This window comes from Meriones unguiculatus, chromosome 1, assembly GCF_030254825.1.
Source record: "Meriones unguiculatus strain TT.TT164.6M chromosome 1, Bangor_MerUng_6.1, whole genome shotgun sequence".
Lineage (NCBI taxonomy): Eukaryota > Metazoa > Chordata > Mammalia > Rodentia > Muridae > Meriones > Meriones unguiculatus.
The window spans coordinates 20978113-20994538 of NC_083349.1; the positions used below are offsets into that span (position 1 = coordinate 20978113).

The 16426-nt window shown below is 50.7% G+C and overlaps 1 protein-coding gene across 9 annotated transcripts in view; it reads left to right on the plus strand.

Moving 5' to 3' along the window:
• The window catches only part of Shank2 (SH3 and multiple ankyrin repeat domains 2), a 435523-nt gene that overhangs the window by 97667 nt on the left and 321430 nt on the right, over positions 1 to 16426 (plus strand). For all 9 annotated transcript variants that reach the window (XM_060383254.1, XM_060383259.1, XM_060383260.1 and 6 more), the window contains exons 9-10: positions 2758 to 2874; positions 12562 to 12639. In XM_060383254.1, the coding sequence (XP_060239237.1) occupies positions 2758 to 2874; positions 12562 to 12639 (195 nt within the window). The remainder of the gene's footprint in view (positions 1 to 2757; positions 2875 to 12561; positions 12640 to 16426) is intronic.

A 16426-nucleotide genomic window follows, 5' to 3' on the forward strand; every position in this document is an offset into this window, starting at 1 on the left:
GTTGTTGCAAGATGGTTCGGTTATGAACTTGTTGAAACAAAGGCATGGTTGTTGTTTCCTGGAACAGGCAGTCTAGAACCAATTGTAGTTAAGGTTACAGGCGGGGCACAGCCCAAACCTTGAGAAAGAGAGGCTTAATTATAAACAGGAATGAGCTTAGTTTGTCTTTACTGTAAGATGGATTTGTCTTTACTTTAAGCCTAAAATGGATGCAGGCTGGTTTTTCATTGTCCCAGGACATCAGATGCGCTCTGCTGGCCTCCTCAGGTACTGCCTGCATGTAGTGCACAGACATGCAGGAAAACACTAAAGCACATAAAATTAATTAACTAATCCCCATACCAAGTCACAAGGCTCTGGCTTTCCACTAAGTTGTATTCTAGCTAGTCTCTTCAGGATAGAGAAACCAACCAGAATTCCTCATCTGTGCGCCTGATGCTAAGCAGGCTGCAAATGGTCTACTGATCCATCCGGTGTCTGACCCCTGGGCCCTCCCTACCCACATTCCTGCATCTCCACCAGCAGGCTCTACCCTAGCAACGAGGGAGTAAGAGGGGCAGAGGCTAGCACGAGTGACTGTTTAAGAAATGCTTGGCAGAATGCAGACCCTGTGGTTATAGGTAGCTGTTCTCTGCTTTTGTTCTTTTCTGCATTGTCTGATTTTTATTTGTTTCTAAGTAGTAAGCATTCAAATGGAAACACACACACACACACACACACACACACACAAAGGGGGCCCTTGGGGATGCTTGCCCTAGACTGCCTACACTCGTGCCTCTGTTTTCCTCTCTCGTTGTCCATTGTCTTTTGGCCCTCGGTGAGAAGATGTTGTCAGGATCCTGGAAATGCAACTTCAAACCCCCTGAATTCAAATAACTTGGGGGAAGGGGTAATGAGTCTGGATTAATTGCTCAGTAAGCCTGTAGTAACCAAGTCATTTTTACTGACTAGAGAGCAATTAAATTAAGCTTCTACAAAATGCTGTCTCCACAAAGCCTTCGAGGAGAGCTGATTAGCCAAATTGTGTCTTCGGTTTAAGGAGCAAAATTTCCATCTCAAACTGGTTGAAGCAAGTAGAGGAATTAGGCCTTATTTTAATGTCTCTGAAGATTCCCTGGGGGCAGCATTAAAGGCGGTGTAGCTCAGAGGAGTCCGGGCAGGATCCTATAGATTACTCTAAGAGCTCCCTGGCTCCTCATGTCTCCCTCAAGTTCTCATGGCTCTTCCCTGCTTTCTCTGCTGTGATAGCCCCAGCAGCTGTCAAGAATGTTGGTTTTCCAGAAGTCCTGACAGCCATTCTGGCCTTCGGGTTCCCTGGGCTCTGCTGGGCTCCCGAGGTTCTTCCCTGAACCTTGCCTGCAATGATGGAGATGCCAGTTACAGAGCTATGGCCTATCCTTCTGCAGGATCAGGTGTACCTGGGCCATCTGAGCCAACAAGAGCTGGGCAGGCAATCCCAAGGGTGAGGCAGGTGCTGGAGTGAAGTGGGGCCACCAGGCAGGCAGGGCAGCAGTATCTCCTGTCAGACCCATCTAGTGGATAATGAGAGAGTGTCACGGGGGCGGGGCACTGTAACCGGATGTTTCTCGGGTGCTTTTTTTAACAACCACTGTCTACTTCTCCCTGTCCTCTTTGCAAAGTGCCTCCTGCTCTGATTGACCCTGCTGCAGTAGAGTGCTCTCTGCACACCGATCAGAGACATAGTCTGTTGATCCAGGGCCGGTGTCATCGTCCATAATGGCTTTGTCCTTGGTAGGGTGGACCTGCCTCCCCCTGTGAGGTCAGTGACTGGCAGAGGTGCCCAGTCACCTGTGCAGGGACCTCCCTGCCCCTTTGAACTGGGATGGGGTGCTGTAGCTATTTTCGGGACCCGGTGTCAATGTGATCTTCGATGCCCTTGCCCTCTGTGACTCATACAAACCTGTGTGAGGGACGCTGCCTCCACTTAATGACAAGGACATCCATAAGCTTGCAGGTGAAGGCCAAGCTAATGGACGGTCTGGGACCTAGCCCAAGTGCGTTTGGCCTCAGAGCTACCTGGGATCCAATCGCTGTGTCAACCCCTAGAAGGACTTGGAAGAGGAGATCACATGGTGGAGCCTCTCTGCCCTGGGTCCTGCGTCCTTTAGAAGGTTGGATTGCATTTAAATGCACCGAGAACTTGTGTTTGCACTTGGGAGGACAAGTGAAGGCCTCTTTGCACACAGTGCAGGGACAGGGCTCTGAGCATCGCCATGACCGTGCCGAAAGCTCCCTGCCTGGGAGCATGGGCCAGTAACACGGGACTGCACATCTTGACTGTACTTCACAGAGCTCGGCACTCATATCAGGAAAAGACCTATTTATCTTTTGGACAATGTGTTTCTCCGTATCTGTGTGGAAAGATCTCTGGGGCCTCTTTCGGACACCTTGTCTAAGAGCAGAGCACAAGTTCCCAAGTAGTCAGGGGGAATCTCTCTCCATCCTTAGCTGGGAGTTTGGGGCCTTCCCCATCCTGGTGTGCAGGGGTGTGACGTCTGTGGGCCTCAGTCTACACGGTTTTAAATGAATAGTAGGGGCTGGGCATAGGCCTGTGGCCTGGGCATCCTTAGGTACCAAGTCTCACTCAACATCTGTGTCTTAGGCCCAGCCAGTAGGGAGCCCGAGGCTCTCATGCAGCCTCCATATCTCAAGCCTAGCCAGCAGGGGTCGCCGGGGGCTCTGTGTCAGGACTGGCCAGCAGGGGGCACCAAAGTCTCACTCAATCTCTTGTCTCAGGCCTGCAGGTATGGCCACGTGCAGCATCTGGAACATCTCCTCTTCTACGGCGCAGACATGAGCGCACAGAACGCCTCAGGGAACACAGCCCTGCATATCTGCGCTCTCTACAATCAGGTCAGTGGCCTGCACACCCCTCACCCTAACCCTGGTGTGCACTGGGCATGGGTGGAAGGGCTGGCCTGGCTGTCTCTGCGACCCTCACCTGCCGCCTTCGTGGAAACCAGAGAGTGGTGAAGCTGTGAGCAGCCCAGGTCACATGCCAGACCTGCAGTCAGCCCTGCGCAATGCCAATGACCAAGAATGGTGGTTGTCCTGAAGACAGGGAGGAGCGGAGCCCTCCCGTTCCCTTGGCTGAGTACCAACTTTGCTTGGTCCTGAGCCTGGTCCCTGGGTAACCCCTCGACGTTCCTGTGTTACACGTGTGTAACAAATGTGATTCTCATAAACATTGAGCACAGTTCTTTGACACTCAGCGCATTCCCAAATGCTGTACAGCCATCCCTACTAATTACCTGCAGAACTTTTAATCTTCCCAGACCGAATCTCTGTCCCCAGGAAACACCGATTCCTAACCCCTCCCCAACCCCCAGTCCCTAACCCCAAGCCCTAGCCCTCTATTCCTGCTTCCTGCTGGGTCTGAGAACTCTGTCCTCTGAAGACTAGAGCATTTGAAGGAACTGGCCATTCATGCCCAGCTTCTTCCACTCAGCATCATGTTCTCATGGTCTAACCTGTGGTAACAAATGCCAGCTACACTTCCTCCTGAAGCTTGTTTCCATGCCACTGAGGAGTGGGCATGTCTGTCCATCTGCTCTTTTATGTGTTGGCATGGAGCTTGTTCCCACACCCCTGAGGGACGGGCACGTGGCTTGTTCTGCCTTTGGCTGTTGTGGTTTTGTGTTGCCATGAACGCAGGTGTACAGATTCAGGCCCTGGCCTCAGTTTTCTTCTGGCCTCCACGGGGACAAACTCATAAGCAGAACTCAAGGCAAATAGCACACTGATGCACTGTGCCCCTCTCTCATGCTTCTGGGTCAGACCCTGTGGTTTGTGTGTCCTGGAAGCCCTATAGGCTGGAGCTTGTGGTCCCTGCTCTCTGAAAGGGAGACACCTTAGTGGCTAGGATTTGGGCCCTGGACCATGAGTACCCTGAGCTGGATGTGGAGGGGAAATGATACTCATGTTCCATGGGAGGGCTGAGAACAGTGTCGCTCAAAGGATGTGGGTGGACTGCAGGGTCAGCTCTGGTGGGCAGGAAGGGCACCAGGGTCCTTGGTACTCAAGGTCAGGTTGATGTAGGACAGCAGCTTCTGAGGACACTACTTTCTTCTTCCTATTCTGTGGCTTTATTAGACCTCAAGGCTGAGGTTAGTGACCCACAGACAGGAGGATCCCAGGCAGTCCCAGCAGAGGGTCTTGGGAAAGACTGTCCCTCTTGGGAGATGGAGGGATCTCAGTGGTGAGGCTCTGCTGAAAATACCCTGGGGTCTAGCCCCAATGAACACTAAGTTCTCTTCCAACCTCAAAGCCATCGTCTTATTTCACCAGACAGTGACTCTAGAGGACAGTGCAAGCCTTAGCCTGCCCCCCCAAGTTTGTTCCCAGCCCCTACTGGCTGGTTCCACGCCCGCTCTCCTTCTAGCCAGTAACTTTTCTGGATCCTTCCCCTTCGAAAACTCCTACACACCCTTCAAGACCTCACTCACATGGTCCAGACCCAATCAAATCCTCTCAGACCACTGTCATAATTAGGCAGATAGAATGGGTGTTTCAGCCGGAGTGGTCCTGGCTTACATGTAGAGCATATTCACAGTGGCCATCACCCTCAGGTCCACCGAGGAGCTTGGATGGGGGAACCCTTGTTAAGTGTGGGAATACTCAGCTGCCTTAGAAAACACAATGTGAGGCTCGGCTGGGTCTAGGAAAACATCTGCAGCAACATCTGCTTTGCAATGATTGCCTACGATGGGAAAACATGACTTAATTTTACTCAGTGTATTTCAAGCATATTTTAATCATACACACACAAAAAAATAGAGGAAATCACAGTTTCTGTCACTTAAAATAATTGTGAGCATGATGGTCTTTGAAAGGGAGGCTAAAGAATTTCATTAGGCAGCCTGTGTTCTCAGCTGTATAGGAGACCAGTCCTGCGGGGATTCAGTCCACATACCCCAGGGCTGTCTTCATCCTTAGGAGGATCTGCAGATGTCCAGACTCCCAAGAAAACCTCCCCTCCCCCATATACTGTCAGTTAGAATAGAGGTTGCTGACTTTCTGGGGCCCATTGGTAAACACTTCATGCTTTGGTTACTGCCTGGCCATTCTGGTCACCTGTCAGCTGAGCAGCCACAGTATAGCAGTCAGAAGCGACAGGTCATGGAAGGAACCGTGCTGCAAGAAAGCTATTTGTTCAGTAGGCAGGGGTGGAGCGGGGAGTGGGGGTGTGGGGCAGGGAGGGAGTGATGTGTTCCCGGGGCTGTTGGCCATCTTTGGAATAGAAGGCTATACTGTCTTTTTCTCCCACCTCACTTACAGATTTGCTCTTCCCTAGCACTGGGTAACTTCCATCCTGCAGGCCAGTGGGCCTAGGCAAGTGTGGGGAGAGCCGCCCCTCCCCAAAGCTGCCCCCACATGATGGCAGCCTGCTGCTGCCCAGCTTCAGACAGAATGCCTGTTCTCTGCAGCTTGGGACAGATTCATCCAAGGCGACTAAGCTGGATATTGGCTGCATGGCTTGTGTCACCTCCAGGGATGCTATGTTGGGTCATAGGCTCTGGAGTTACTGGCCACACCACACCCTGACACCATGACAGGCTGGCATGTCAGTGACTGCACCCTGGCTGGTGCTGTGGGAGGGTCTTCAGTCTGCTCTCAGCCCTTCCCCAGCCTGGAGCTATGTCTGAATTGTTTTTGTGAAGCTGCTTCAGCACAGCTCTGAGAGTCACAATCTTGCAAAGAGTGAAGGATAACTCTGCCTTTGGGTAGTCTTCAATCTTCCCTCCCTTGTGTCACCACCTGGCTGGCCTCTGTGCCCATAGCCCCTTGTCTACAGACAGCTGATATATGTGGCTGTAGAGGATGTGGTATATGTGGCTTGGTTGTGGATGCCAGAAACTGCACCAGGAACATTATGTAGGAAATGCTGTCATTCCACGCATACTGAGGATGTGCCTCAAGGACGAGAAGAATTCAGAAGGGCAGGGTTCAGGGCAAGGAGACACGTGGCCTTGGGGACACAGGGAAGCAATGAGGAGGCCTAGCCCACTGGGCTCTGCTGGACGTAACCTGGGTCCTAGCTGTGCAGCCTGAATCTCTGTTGGGTCCAGGGTTGCTAAGAGGATGAAGTGGAAACCAAACATCCGTGATACCTGGCATGGGGTGAGGATTCAGTAACTCAGGGCTCTAGTGGTGCTGTTGAAGATAGTGATGGTGCTGGCAGAAATGGGGACTATGGTGTTGAAGATGATGCTCATGGAGATGCTGCTGATGCTGTCGCTGTTGATAATGAGGGATGCTTCACACTGGTGATAGTGACCATACTTACGGTGGAGGTGGTGTTTTGGTGATAGAAAAGTTAATGTTGATGATGATAATGCTAATGGCGACAGTGAGGATGATGGTAAAGTTAGTGAAGACGATGGCGATGGTGATAGTGATGGAGTGATAATGTTGGTAGTGATGATGGTGATGATGGTGGCAAAGGTATGGTGATGCTACCACAGATAAGGATTGTCCTTAATGAGACGCTTCTTAGATCTGGAAGCCCAGGTGTTGAGCCCTATGCATGCTCTATCAGTTTCATCAGGATGCTTCTAATAAAGCACACTGTGATCAGAATATTCTCTTTCCTCTCATGCAATCAACTAATTAGGGCTTTGATTGTAAGCAGCAAATTGATTCTAATCTTTGGGCTCTCTCTCCTCATGCTGGCTTCCCAAGAGCTCCAGAGGGAGAAAGCAACACCCTGGATAATGAGGGATCAGAGGAAGCTTAAATATCAAAGGTTACTGGAGCAGCCTGTAATACACAGATGCATGTTCACACGCCTACACATACATATATGCATGCACACACGTGCACACACACAAGCACACAAACATGTACTTTGCCTCTTGTGCGTGCAGAGGGGCGTGGTTTCAGTGTGTATCTGTGTGTCTTGCTGGTTTCTTGTGGGGCATGTGTCCACTCTGTGGCTGCTTCTTTGGGGCCATCTGAGGGTCATCATCACCATAGGCATCATGGCTGTGGGTCTGTCGGAATAGACTTCTGTCTGTGGCCGTAATAAACCACTTTGACCAAAAGGAACTTGGGGAGGTATGGGTTTATTTGGCTGACACCTCCAGGTCACAGTACATCACTGAGGGAAGTCAGGACGGGAGCTTGAAGCAGAAGCTATGGAGGAATGCTGCCTGCTGGCTCACTCAGGCTCATGCTTAGCTACCTTTCTTATACCCAGGACTACCTGCTTAGGGAATGGTGCTGCCCACAGTGGGCCAATACCTTCTATATTCATTGACAGTCAATACAGTCATCCACAGGCATTCTCATAGGCCAATCTGACCTGGGTAATCTTTCAGCTGAGACTCCCTTCTCAGCTGAGTCTAGGCTGTGTCAAGTTGACAGTTAAAGGTAACTAGGGGAGATGGCATTCATACAGTCTTTCCTCTAAGAGCCTGTGGAAACCGTTGACAGGTGTCATACTGATCAGTGGATCCAGGTTAAGAAGTGGTAAAATTAGACTTCTATGCTACTCCCCTCAGCCTTTGGGGTCTGGATGGGGCTCAGGGATACAACTAAAGCAGAAGCCTGATGCCCTACAGCATGGGAAGTAAGTGGTCCCAACTTTCCTGGTCCTTTTTGGAGGACACACTAGTAAAGGCTGCAGACTCATCCTCGTGATGCCTCTATCTCAATCCTTCACATACCAGCCTTTTCCCAGGGTTCCAAGTGAGAACATCTTTGTTCCATGGCTGCCTTTACAGACTTAGGTTCTATGGTAAATTAACCTGGAAACGAGGTCCTTGCCTCATGTCTAGACAATTAATGACTTGTGTCTATGGCATTCCTGTGATGTTGCCTCACTGTAGCTGTGCTGAGATGTGAGGTCCTGGATTTGTCTTGGTGGCAGGGCATACTTGTCCAGACACACATGGACTGTGTGCCAGGGCTAATAGAAATATGCCACTTCTAAGCTCCCTGGCAGCACATGCCCCAGCTCATAGCTTACCCATGCTTATGCAAGCTGCTTTGACGGTCAGCATCCCTGACATGGTCCATTGGGCATCTATCATTCCTTCTAGACAGGCCCCATCCATGTAGCATTCCCCTCCCCATGCCTCTGTCCGTGTTCAACTCTACTTCCCCGAGGGCATCTCTTGGCACCCGTGCCTCATACTCCTGCCACTGATGTGAGCTTTGCCTACCCACTGACTCTGCCTTCTAGAATGTAGACTGCCAGCTCTCAGAATCACCCTCCCCCTCCCCCACCACTGCTCACCTGATGTCTCCACCTGGTGGCCTCCTGGGACACACAGCCCCTGTGTTCCTCCCTGCTCTGTAACTAGTGTCCGCATCCCTGGAGCTCGAGGCTGAGCTCCAGATGACCCCCACCCTGCTTTCCCTGTTGATCCACCCCCACCTGTCCCATCACTCCACCCTTACCAAGGCCTCTGACACCCCTCCCTGGACCGTGGCATTCGCTTTCCAAGCCCAACTGTCACTGTAAGTTGGCCCCTGTTGTGGATCCCTGAGACCTGCCCCACAGTGAGATCCATGATTCCCTCACACCTGGCTGCTTCTGCAGGGCCTTTGCATTCGTCTGGCTGTGGAGATCCTGCCCCTTGTGACCACAGCCCCTCTGCTTGTCACACCAGGGCTCAGCCCACTGACTGCTTCTTGCCCCCCTCCCCATCTCCACTTGTCCCTAGCTCATAGGGACCCAGACCCTATGCTTTGATTCTGTGTCCCCACGGACTGGCGTGGCTGTAGGCTTGTCCACTCTCCACAGGATGGATGATGGTGATTTTTCAGTCTGTCCCTTAACCTTGCAAAGTAGACAGAATAGTGGGTCCCCACAGATTATGGAGCCAGAGGCACAGGGCTCATGGCTAAGTTCAGGGTAGCCTCGGAATGACTCCCTTCAGGGAAGCTACATATATTTTTTTAAGTGTCTCTGAAATTTTGCACCAAGAGAAAAACTGGCAGTGAAATGATCCTTAGAAGTTGAGCACAAATTGCTTATGTATTCATACTTCATTGATTTTTTAAAGAGGATGGAGATCTGCCAGATAAGACTGAAGCCATCCAAGGGAGTGAAAGGGGAATAGTTAAGCTTTGCATTAATGCCTTTTGGCCTTCCTCATCCTGCTGAAGCTGCAGGATGCCCTGTTTTTCACCCAGCCCTTCGTGCCCCTTCTTACCCAATTCAAGCAAAAGCATTTCCATGCACCTCCCCTTCCTTCCTGTGGCATTGACCTCTTGTCACCCCAGCAGGGTGCTATGCCAGGCGAGTGAGGTATAGAACAAAGGGTTGCACAGGCATGTGCCCACCATTACATGCCAGCATACATGTGCACACATGTGTTAAGTGTAATTGTTAGTAACCCACAAAACCCCTGGCCCTTTGGTTCTGAAGTAGCTGACTGGCTAAGAATTTGGGGGAGTCTTGCCAGGCTTGCCCTGTGATATCAGAGAAATCTTGAGGTTCTTAGTTTCATTAATAAAAGAATGTAAGAACAGACTCAAATGGAAGCTTTTATTAGTTTTGAAGAAAATCCCCAGGGCAGCCAAGCTGTGAATCTCAGCAGTTGCCTGAGGGAGAATGGAGGAGAGAAGGGGGAAAGCCATGAATGGAGGACCAGCAGCTTCATGGTGGGGAGCACAGAGGAAGAGGAAGAGCCCAGTGTATGCTGCCACCCCAAAAAGCCACACTCGGGCTCTGGCGAGCATCCAAAAGAAAGAGACAGAAGGAAAAAAGGGAAAGCCCTGTCTTTTTGAGGCCTGACTCAGAAAGGAGAGCAGATTCAACAGAATCTCGTGGAGGATCATAGGGTCTCTGCTAGACAGAGGGAATTCTGGGAAAGAAAAGTAGAGTATCTCATTGAAGGGATAATTATTCCTTCCATCTCTTTAGCCTGGCTCAGGATGAACCCACCTTCCTAGGAGTGTTTCTCCCTTCTTAGGGTTTGTCTCTCCTTCTTAGGGGTATTTCTCCTTTCTTGGGGTGTTCCCTCCTTACTAGGGGCAATCTTTCTTTCCTAGGTATGGCTCCTCCTCCCATGGGGTTGTCCCTTAGCCAGGCCATTGACCTGCCCAACTGGAATGTTAGGTCTCCAGTCAGGCCAGAGCTGCTGTGTCATAATTAAACTCTGCCTTTGCAGCCTGGCCATCATGGAGAGGATGGGTCAGGCTCCAGGGGTCAGTTCATATGGGCTCTGGAAACAGCCCCTTTGTGGGTGAGTAGAAGGGTTTTCTGGGATCCTTCTGAGAAGGATGACAGGGTGGGCATGGATAACAAGACAAGAGAAAGGTCTATGATCAGCCTTTTGTAGGAATGTTGGTAAGAACTTAGGTACTCTTGAAAGAGGGTTGCCCAGGCTTCCCCACAGGGATCTCTACCTAGAGTTCTGATTGGAAAACTGAGACACCAGGGTGCTTTCAGGGGTGCAGTGTGTGGTGCAGAGAGCCCCAGGCAAGTTCAAGTCCTGGGATACCCAGGGCCAGGCTTCCTGTCACTCTCCTCCTGGCTGCTGTGCGCTGTCCCTAGGTAGGGCTCACCAGCATTCTTGCACAAGCTGGCACACTTTTCTTTTCCTTCTTTCTGTCGCCTTTCCTCTCGCCCAAGCATTCCCTTCACTCAGGCTGGATTGTGGATGGCATCGTCACCCTAAAGATTTAGGTTGTGAATGACAGAGACACAATGGGGACAAGTTGAGGATGGCTTCAGCTTAGGTTCAGGCCAGGGCAGCCCTTTTGAGCCTACTCATTCCTGTAGCCCTTACCATCCTTCTTCCTTTGACACATCCGCCCAGCCCCCCAGCTCCTGTCAAGGGAGCATCAACACGAACACACTCTTTTCAGTTTTGTCGGCTACGGGAGGACCTTCTCCCAGCTCCCTGGGGAGGAGCTAGTGGTCGATGCAGCTGGAACACAGAGGGAAAACACCTGCTGATCTGCAGGGAGTCATCACAGACAGCACTTCCCCGTCCTCTGTTACACACCTGCCTGCTGGGCATCCCCTAGTGCAGACATGCAGAAATCTGCTTGGCAAGGAGCCTGACCAGCTGCGGCCCAATGACAAACACCGGTCCAAACTAATCACTCAAATATTTACTCCAAACTAGAATTCAGCATTCCAAACACCTAACGGCACACCCCGCAGTGAAACAAGCTCAGTGAGGACCAAAACAATACCACTCATCACCTAAGGATGTGATAGGCATCTCAGTTTGTCAGGTTCACTCTGTGAGGATCAAGTGATGGGAGCTTTCAAAAGGTTGGCGGGACTTCTGTGTTGGCCCCAAGTGCAAATAAATGGCCAGGGATCGAGGCTTAGTTTCACTGTAGAAACAACTGTCTAAAACGCCCTCCTTCACTTTGCTTCACGTTGAGACATGATTCTGAGCTAGGAGCCAGGCCCTCTGTGCTTGCCTGGATCCTGTTCCTACCCCCGGCAGTCAGGCTTTTGAAAAGCAGATGGAACCTGGTTTCCCTGCTGGCCAGAGCTTTAGCTTCCAGGAAGATTTGCTTTGTGTCCATTTGCTTTGTGGGTCCTGCAACTGCCCCAGTGCAGCCTTACGATGCTTCTGAATGTTTGCCCTTCCCAGAGTTTCTCTTCCTTTCTGTGTTTTGCCTCCAGTCCCCTGTCACATGTTTTATAGATACATGTGGAACATCTGTAGAATGCTGTCAGGAGTAGAACTGGTTTGATCATGGGCAGATGTGGTTTAAAATTTTATAGATTTTACTAGGCTGTTGTCTGAAGCACTTTGGTGATGAAGCTTCAGCTGACAGTGGTGGGGCTCATTTATCTACACTCTCTTGCTCTGTGTGTGTATATGTGTGTGTGTATGTGTGTGTGTGTGTGAGAGAGAGAGAGAGAGAGAGAGAGAGAGAGAGAGAGAAAGAGCAAGAAGGGAGGGAGGGAAGGAAGGAGAGTGAGAAGGAGGGTGGGGAGGGAGAGACAGGGAGAAAGGAGAAATGTCGGGTGCTTGTATACTTGAAGGCCAGAAGACAATCTTTGCTGTTAAACTTCAGGCAGGACCTTTCACTGTCCTGAAACTCAGTGATCTTTGGACAGACTCCAAGGATCTCCCTGTGCCTGTGCCACTTCAGCACTGCGATTACACACATGTGCCACCAAACACCACACATGTTTGTCGTTGTTGTTTTTAAGATTACTTATTTTTCAATCGTGTGCACACATGCACGCCCATGCATGTGACTGCAGTACCCGTGGAGGCCAGAAGAGGGCATCAGAGCTCTAAAGCTGGAGCTACAAGTATTTGTAAGCAGCCATAAGGGTTCTGGGAACCATCTTGGGTCCTCTACAAGATCAACACCCACTCTTTACCTCCCAGCCATCTTTCTAGTCCCAGCACCTGACATTTTTACATAGATTCTGGGGCCCAAACTCAGGTCCTCATGTGTAGTCTGTCTTGACCCTCTCTGGAACCGCCACGCTCATTTAGTCTTACAGGCCCAGGCCCCGAGATTCCCTCAAGCCTGAACTTGGCAGCATGTGTCCTCCAATGAAATCAACACCACCATCTCACAAATGGACTTCTTTTCCACTTGCAGGACAGCTGTGCCAGAGTGCTGCTGTTCCGGGGTGGAAACAAGGAGTTGAAAAACTACAACAGCCAGACACCGTTTCAGGTAAGGAGAGTCACTGATTCCCCGATAACAAGGCCATGGCATCGAGGCTGCACAGGGCCAATGATTGCGGCCACTATCCTCCTGCACGGCGTTTCTGTTTCGAAGCACTGAGGTGGTTCCATTTGCCTGTCCACACAGCCTGCTTCCTTTAAACCAAAAAGTCGGAATAATGCAGAGATTCCTCTCTGTCGAAAGTTCTAGAAAGGCAATGAAGTAAGGCCGCTTTCAACTCTGCAGCCGTTGGAAAGTGCTGACTAGGCTGTGTATCTCAAAGAGTGAGAACTTGAAGGTGGGTGGGGCGGGGGAGTGGTGGGTGTTGCTTTTTGTGCCCTTCCTCTCCACCATCTCAAAGTGGAGGGAGAGCAGCCCTCACTGGACCTTGGCCTGTGACCTTCTGGGAACATACAAATTAGTTCATAATTGCTAATAAATTAGGGAAAATGCATAGGACACAAAAGTTAACATCTTAACCATTTAAAAAGATTTGACAAAACCAATTTAGTGACTTTAAGGGCATTCAGAGCATTGCTCAGCCATTACTACCATCTGGCTAAGAACTCTGCCATCACCCCAAAACGAGGTCCTGTCCCTACTAAACTATCACTCCCAGCCCCTTCCCATCCCCTCCCTGCCCCCTAGGCAGCCACTCATCTGTTTTCTGCCTCAATGAGCCTTCTCTTCTGGACACTTCATACAAAGGGACCACATGGGGCATGACTCTGTGGGCTTTACTTCTTCAGTTGAGGGTGACATTTGACATTTGCATGTCTCCTACTGTATCCCACTGTGGAGGGGCAGGTTTCTTACAAAGCTTCAAGCCAGGTTCCCACAATGAGCAATGTAGGAAGACAGAGATGGAAGACCAGAGGGTAAAGCCCTCTGTCGGGGACCAGGAACCCTGTAAGTCCTGCACTCACCTTGTTCTAAAGCAACTGCCCAGCCAAGAGACCGGCCAGTGATGGTGGCCACGTGGCACTGGGATGATAGCATGGTTCTAGAAGCTTTGGTTTGCTGGAAAAAAATGAGTAAAGTCCAGGCCATTCTAGGTCCCCTTTCTCCAGGGGTTTGGAATGTTTTTTCTAGTTGAGGAGTTTGGTAATGCCATCGGGATGGTGTATGTTTGATTTAAGATTAAGGTTAAGGATCTTCCTCTTTGTGGGGTGTCATAAGCAGTGTCCTGGGACACCCCACTGAAGTCCCAGCTGTCACCCATGGTACAAGCTGAGCATGGCAACGTTCACCAGGGACTGAACCCGGACACACACCTGCGTACACATGGCTGTTCTCGGGGAGTTTCTATGTGTAAATCTAGCCAGCAGGACACTGTGTAGCCTATTCTCACTAGGAGCTATGGCCCAGGGTCCCCCTCCTTGTCATCTCAGAGGTGGCCACGGCATAGTTGACTACATCACTAGTAAGTGTTATCAGTCCAGGCTCTAGCCCCGTCCCCCAGTCCTGAGGGGGAAGGCTGAAAACCCAGCCCTGATCTGCTGGTGTCCTTGTACCAGCCTCAACCAGAAAAAGACTGTAGACTGTCGCATTACCATATTATGCCTAGAGAATCCGAAGGGCTGTTAAGAGCTCTGCTCTGTGAATGGAGGAAAAAGCTAAATATGTAATGTGATATGGTGTGTGTGTGTGTGTGTGTGTGTGTGTGTGTGCGTGTACATGTCCACATGCAGATTCAGTACATATTCTCTGCCTTGTATTCTGAGAGACATGGTCTCTCACTTGATCTTGAACCTGTCGATTAGGCTGGACTGGCAGGCCAGGGAGCCCCAGGGACCTGCTGTCTACCCATCAGTGCCGAGCTTACAGGTACATACCACCACACACTAGTTTTTTGGTTGTTTTTTTTTTTTTTTTTTAAGTGGACACTGGGATCAAACTGGGATCCTCACGTGAAAGCCAGCATCTCCCAAGCCTTGCGATATGTATCTCTTGTCCATCACAACAGCACGGGGTCTGGAGTCAGTGAGGAACGTGGCAGTCTGAGGGAAAGTATCGTCGGCCCTGCTGGCTGGCAGCCTGCTGTCCCCGCCAAGGGCATGTGGCTGGGGAAGCCGCTCATTTCTAAGTCTCTGCTCTCCAAAGTTCTGTGAATCTTATTTGGGATTCAGGCTCTGTGTTCCCATAGAAACAGGGGAGTCGAAGTTGTATTTCTAGACGAGGGACAGGAGCCCAAACTACCCAAAATGTGACTGGCAGACGATACATATTTATGATGGAAAGAAATCGGGGTTGAATCTGCCATCTCGGCCAGGCCAATTTGCACTGCACTTGGAGTGACAGCCACTTGTGGGTGATGTCCTTGCAGGGGCTGGAAGAGATGAGGCCCTCTCCCACCCAGAGTACATTAGGCAGACAGGTAGCCAGCAGGTAAACAGTACTGTGTCGGGTCTGCTAAACGGCAAGAGAAGCAAAGCATGGTGGGAAAGCAGAGCGAAATGGAGACTGGTGGCCCAGATGGCGTTCTTGACACCAGAGCAGAGTCCAGGAGGAAGGGAGGAAAAAAGAGAGAGAAGGAGGGAAGCAGGGAGGGAGGGGCCCTTTGGTTCTCTGACAGAAGGAGGTCTGGAGCTGATGGTTTGTGCAAAGGTCCTGGGGTCAGCATGTGTCTGGTGGGCTTTTGGAGCGGCAAGGCTGGCCAGTTGGGGAGGGTGCGGAGGCCAGCACCTGTGGCTGGAAATGAGCAGGGCCACAATGTAGCTTGTCTTTTGCTACATCCTAACTGTCTCCTAACAATATCTCCTCTGGCTCAGCTGACTTCTGTTCTCTAACCCTACTCTAGCCCTGCTCAACCTGCTTTCCTCCTACACCAACTGTCTCTCTAACTCTACTCAATCTCTCTCAGCCTCTGATGGCTTTTTATGTTCTCTCCTATTCACGGAAGTCCAAGAGGCAACTGACACTGAAGGTCATAAGATCAAGCAGATCTGACAGCTCAGCAGTCCCAAAGGGCCAGTTGACTAGCAACTGGGGATCCTTTAAAGGGCCAGGCACGAAAAATAAGTCACACAATACCATAAGGCTTGGCAAGGGCTTTGGATCTGATCCTGCGTGCATGGCCAACAGAGCCGAAGAAGGTTCTGGATGGAAACCAATCATTCATCGTGAAAGCCAGTCACCATGCCACATGGTCCGCAGTGTGGATGAGTTATCTGGGCTCTGAGACTCAGTGCAGAGCTCGCTGTCAGCTTACGGGACATGAGGCGATGGAATTCGAATCTTAAGAAGTGAGAATCCAGACCCGAGTCCCGTTACTTTGTATCTCAAGTGCTCGGTGGACCTGGGTCATTCTAGAAGCTGGTTCCTGTGCTGCTTAATAAGGATCAGCAACTTGATAGCCTCTAGACTCACACCAGAGACACACTCCTGGGCGCGTCCGAAGGAACACCTAGATTGGGTTCATTGAGGAGGGAAGACTCATTCTGAATGGGGCTTTATCCCATCATCTGGGGTTCCAGGCTGAATAAAAAGGAGAAAGTGAGTTGAACACCAATGTTCATCTCTCTCTCTGCTTCCTGACTACAGACACGGTGTGTCCAGCTGCCTCATTCTCCCGCTGCCATGTCCCTCTCCCCACTATGATGGACTGAGCCCTCAAACCATAAGCCAGAATAAGCCCTCCCTTCCTTCCATTGCTTGTTGGCAGGTGTTTGTCACAGTAATGAGACAGGTAACTAAGATACTACATTTGTCCTCACAGATGTCTCCCTTACTGGCTTCACTTCCACCCTCACACTCCAGCCACTCAGGCCTCTGGCCTTTCCCAAAGAACACCAGA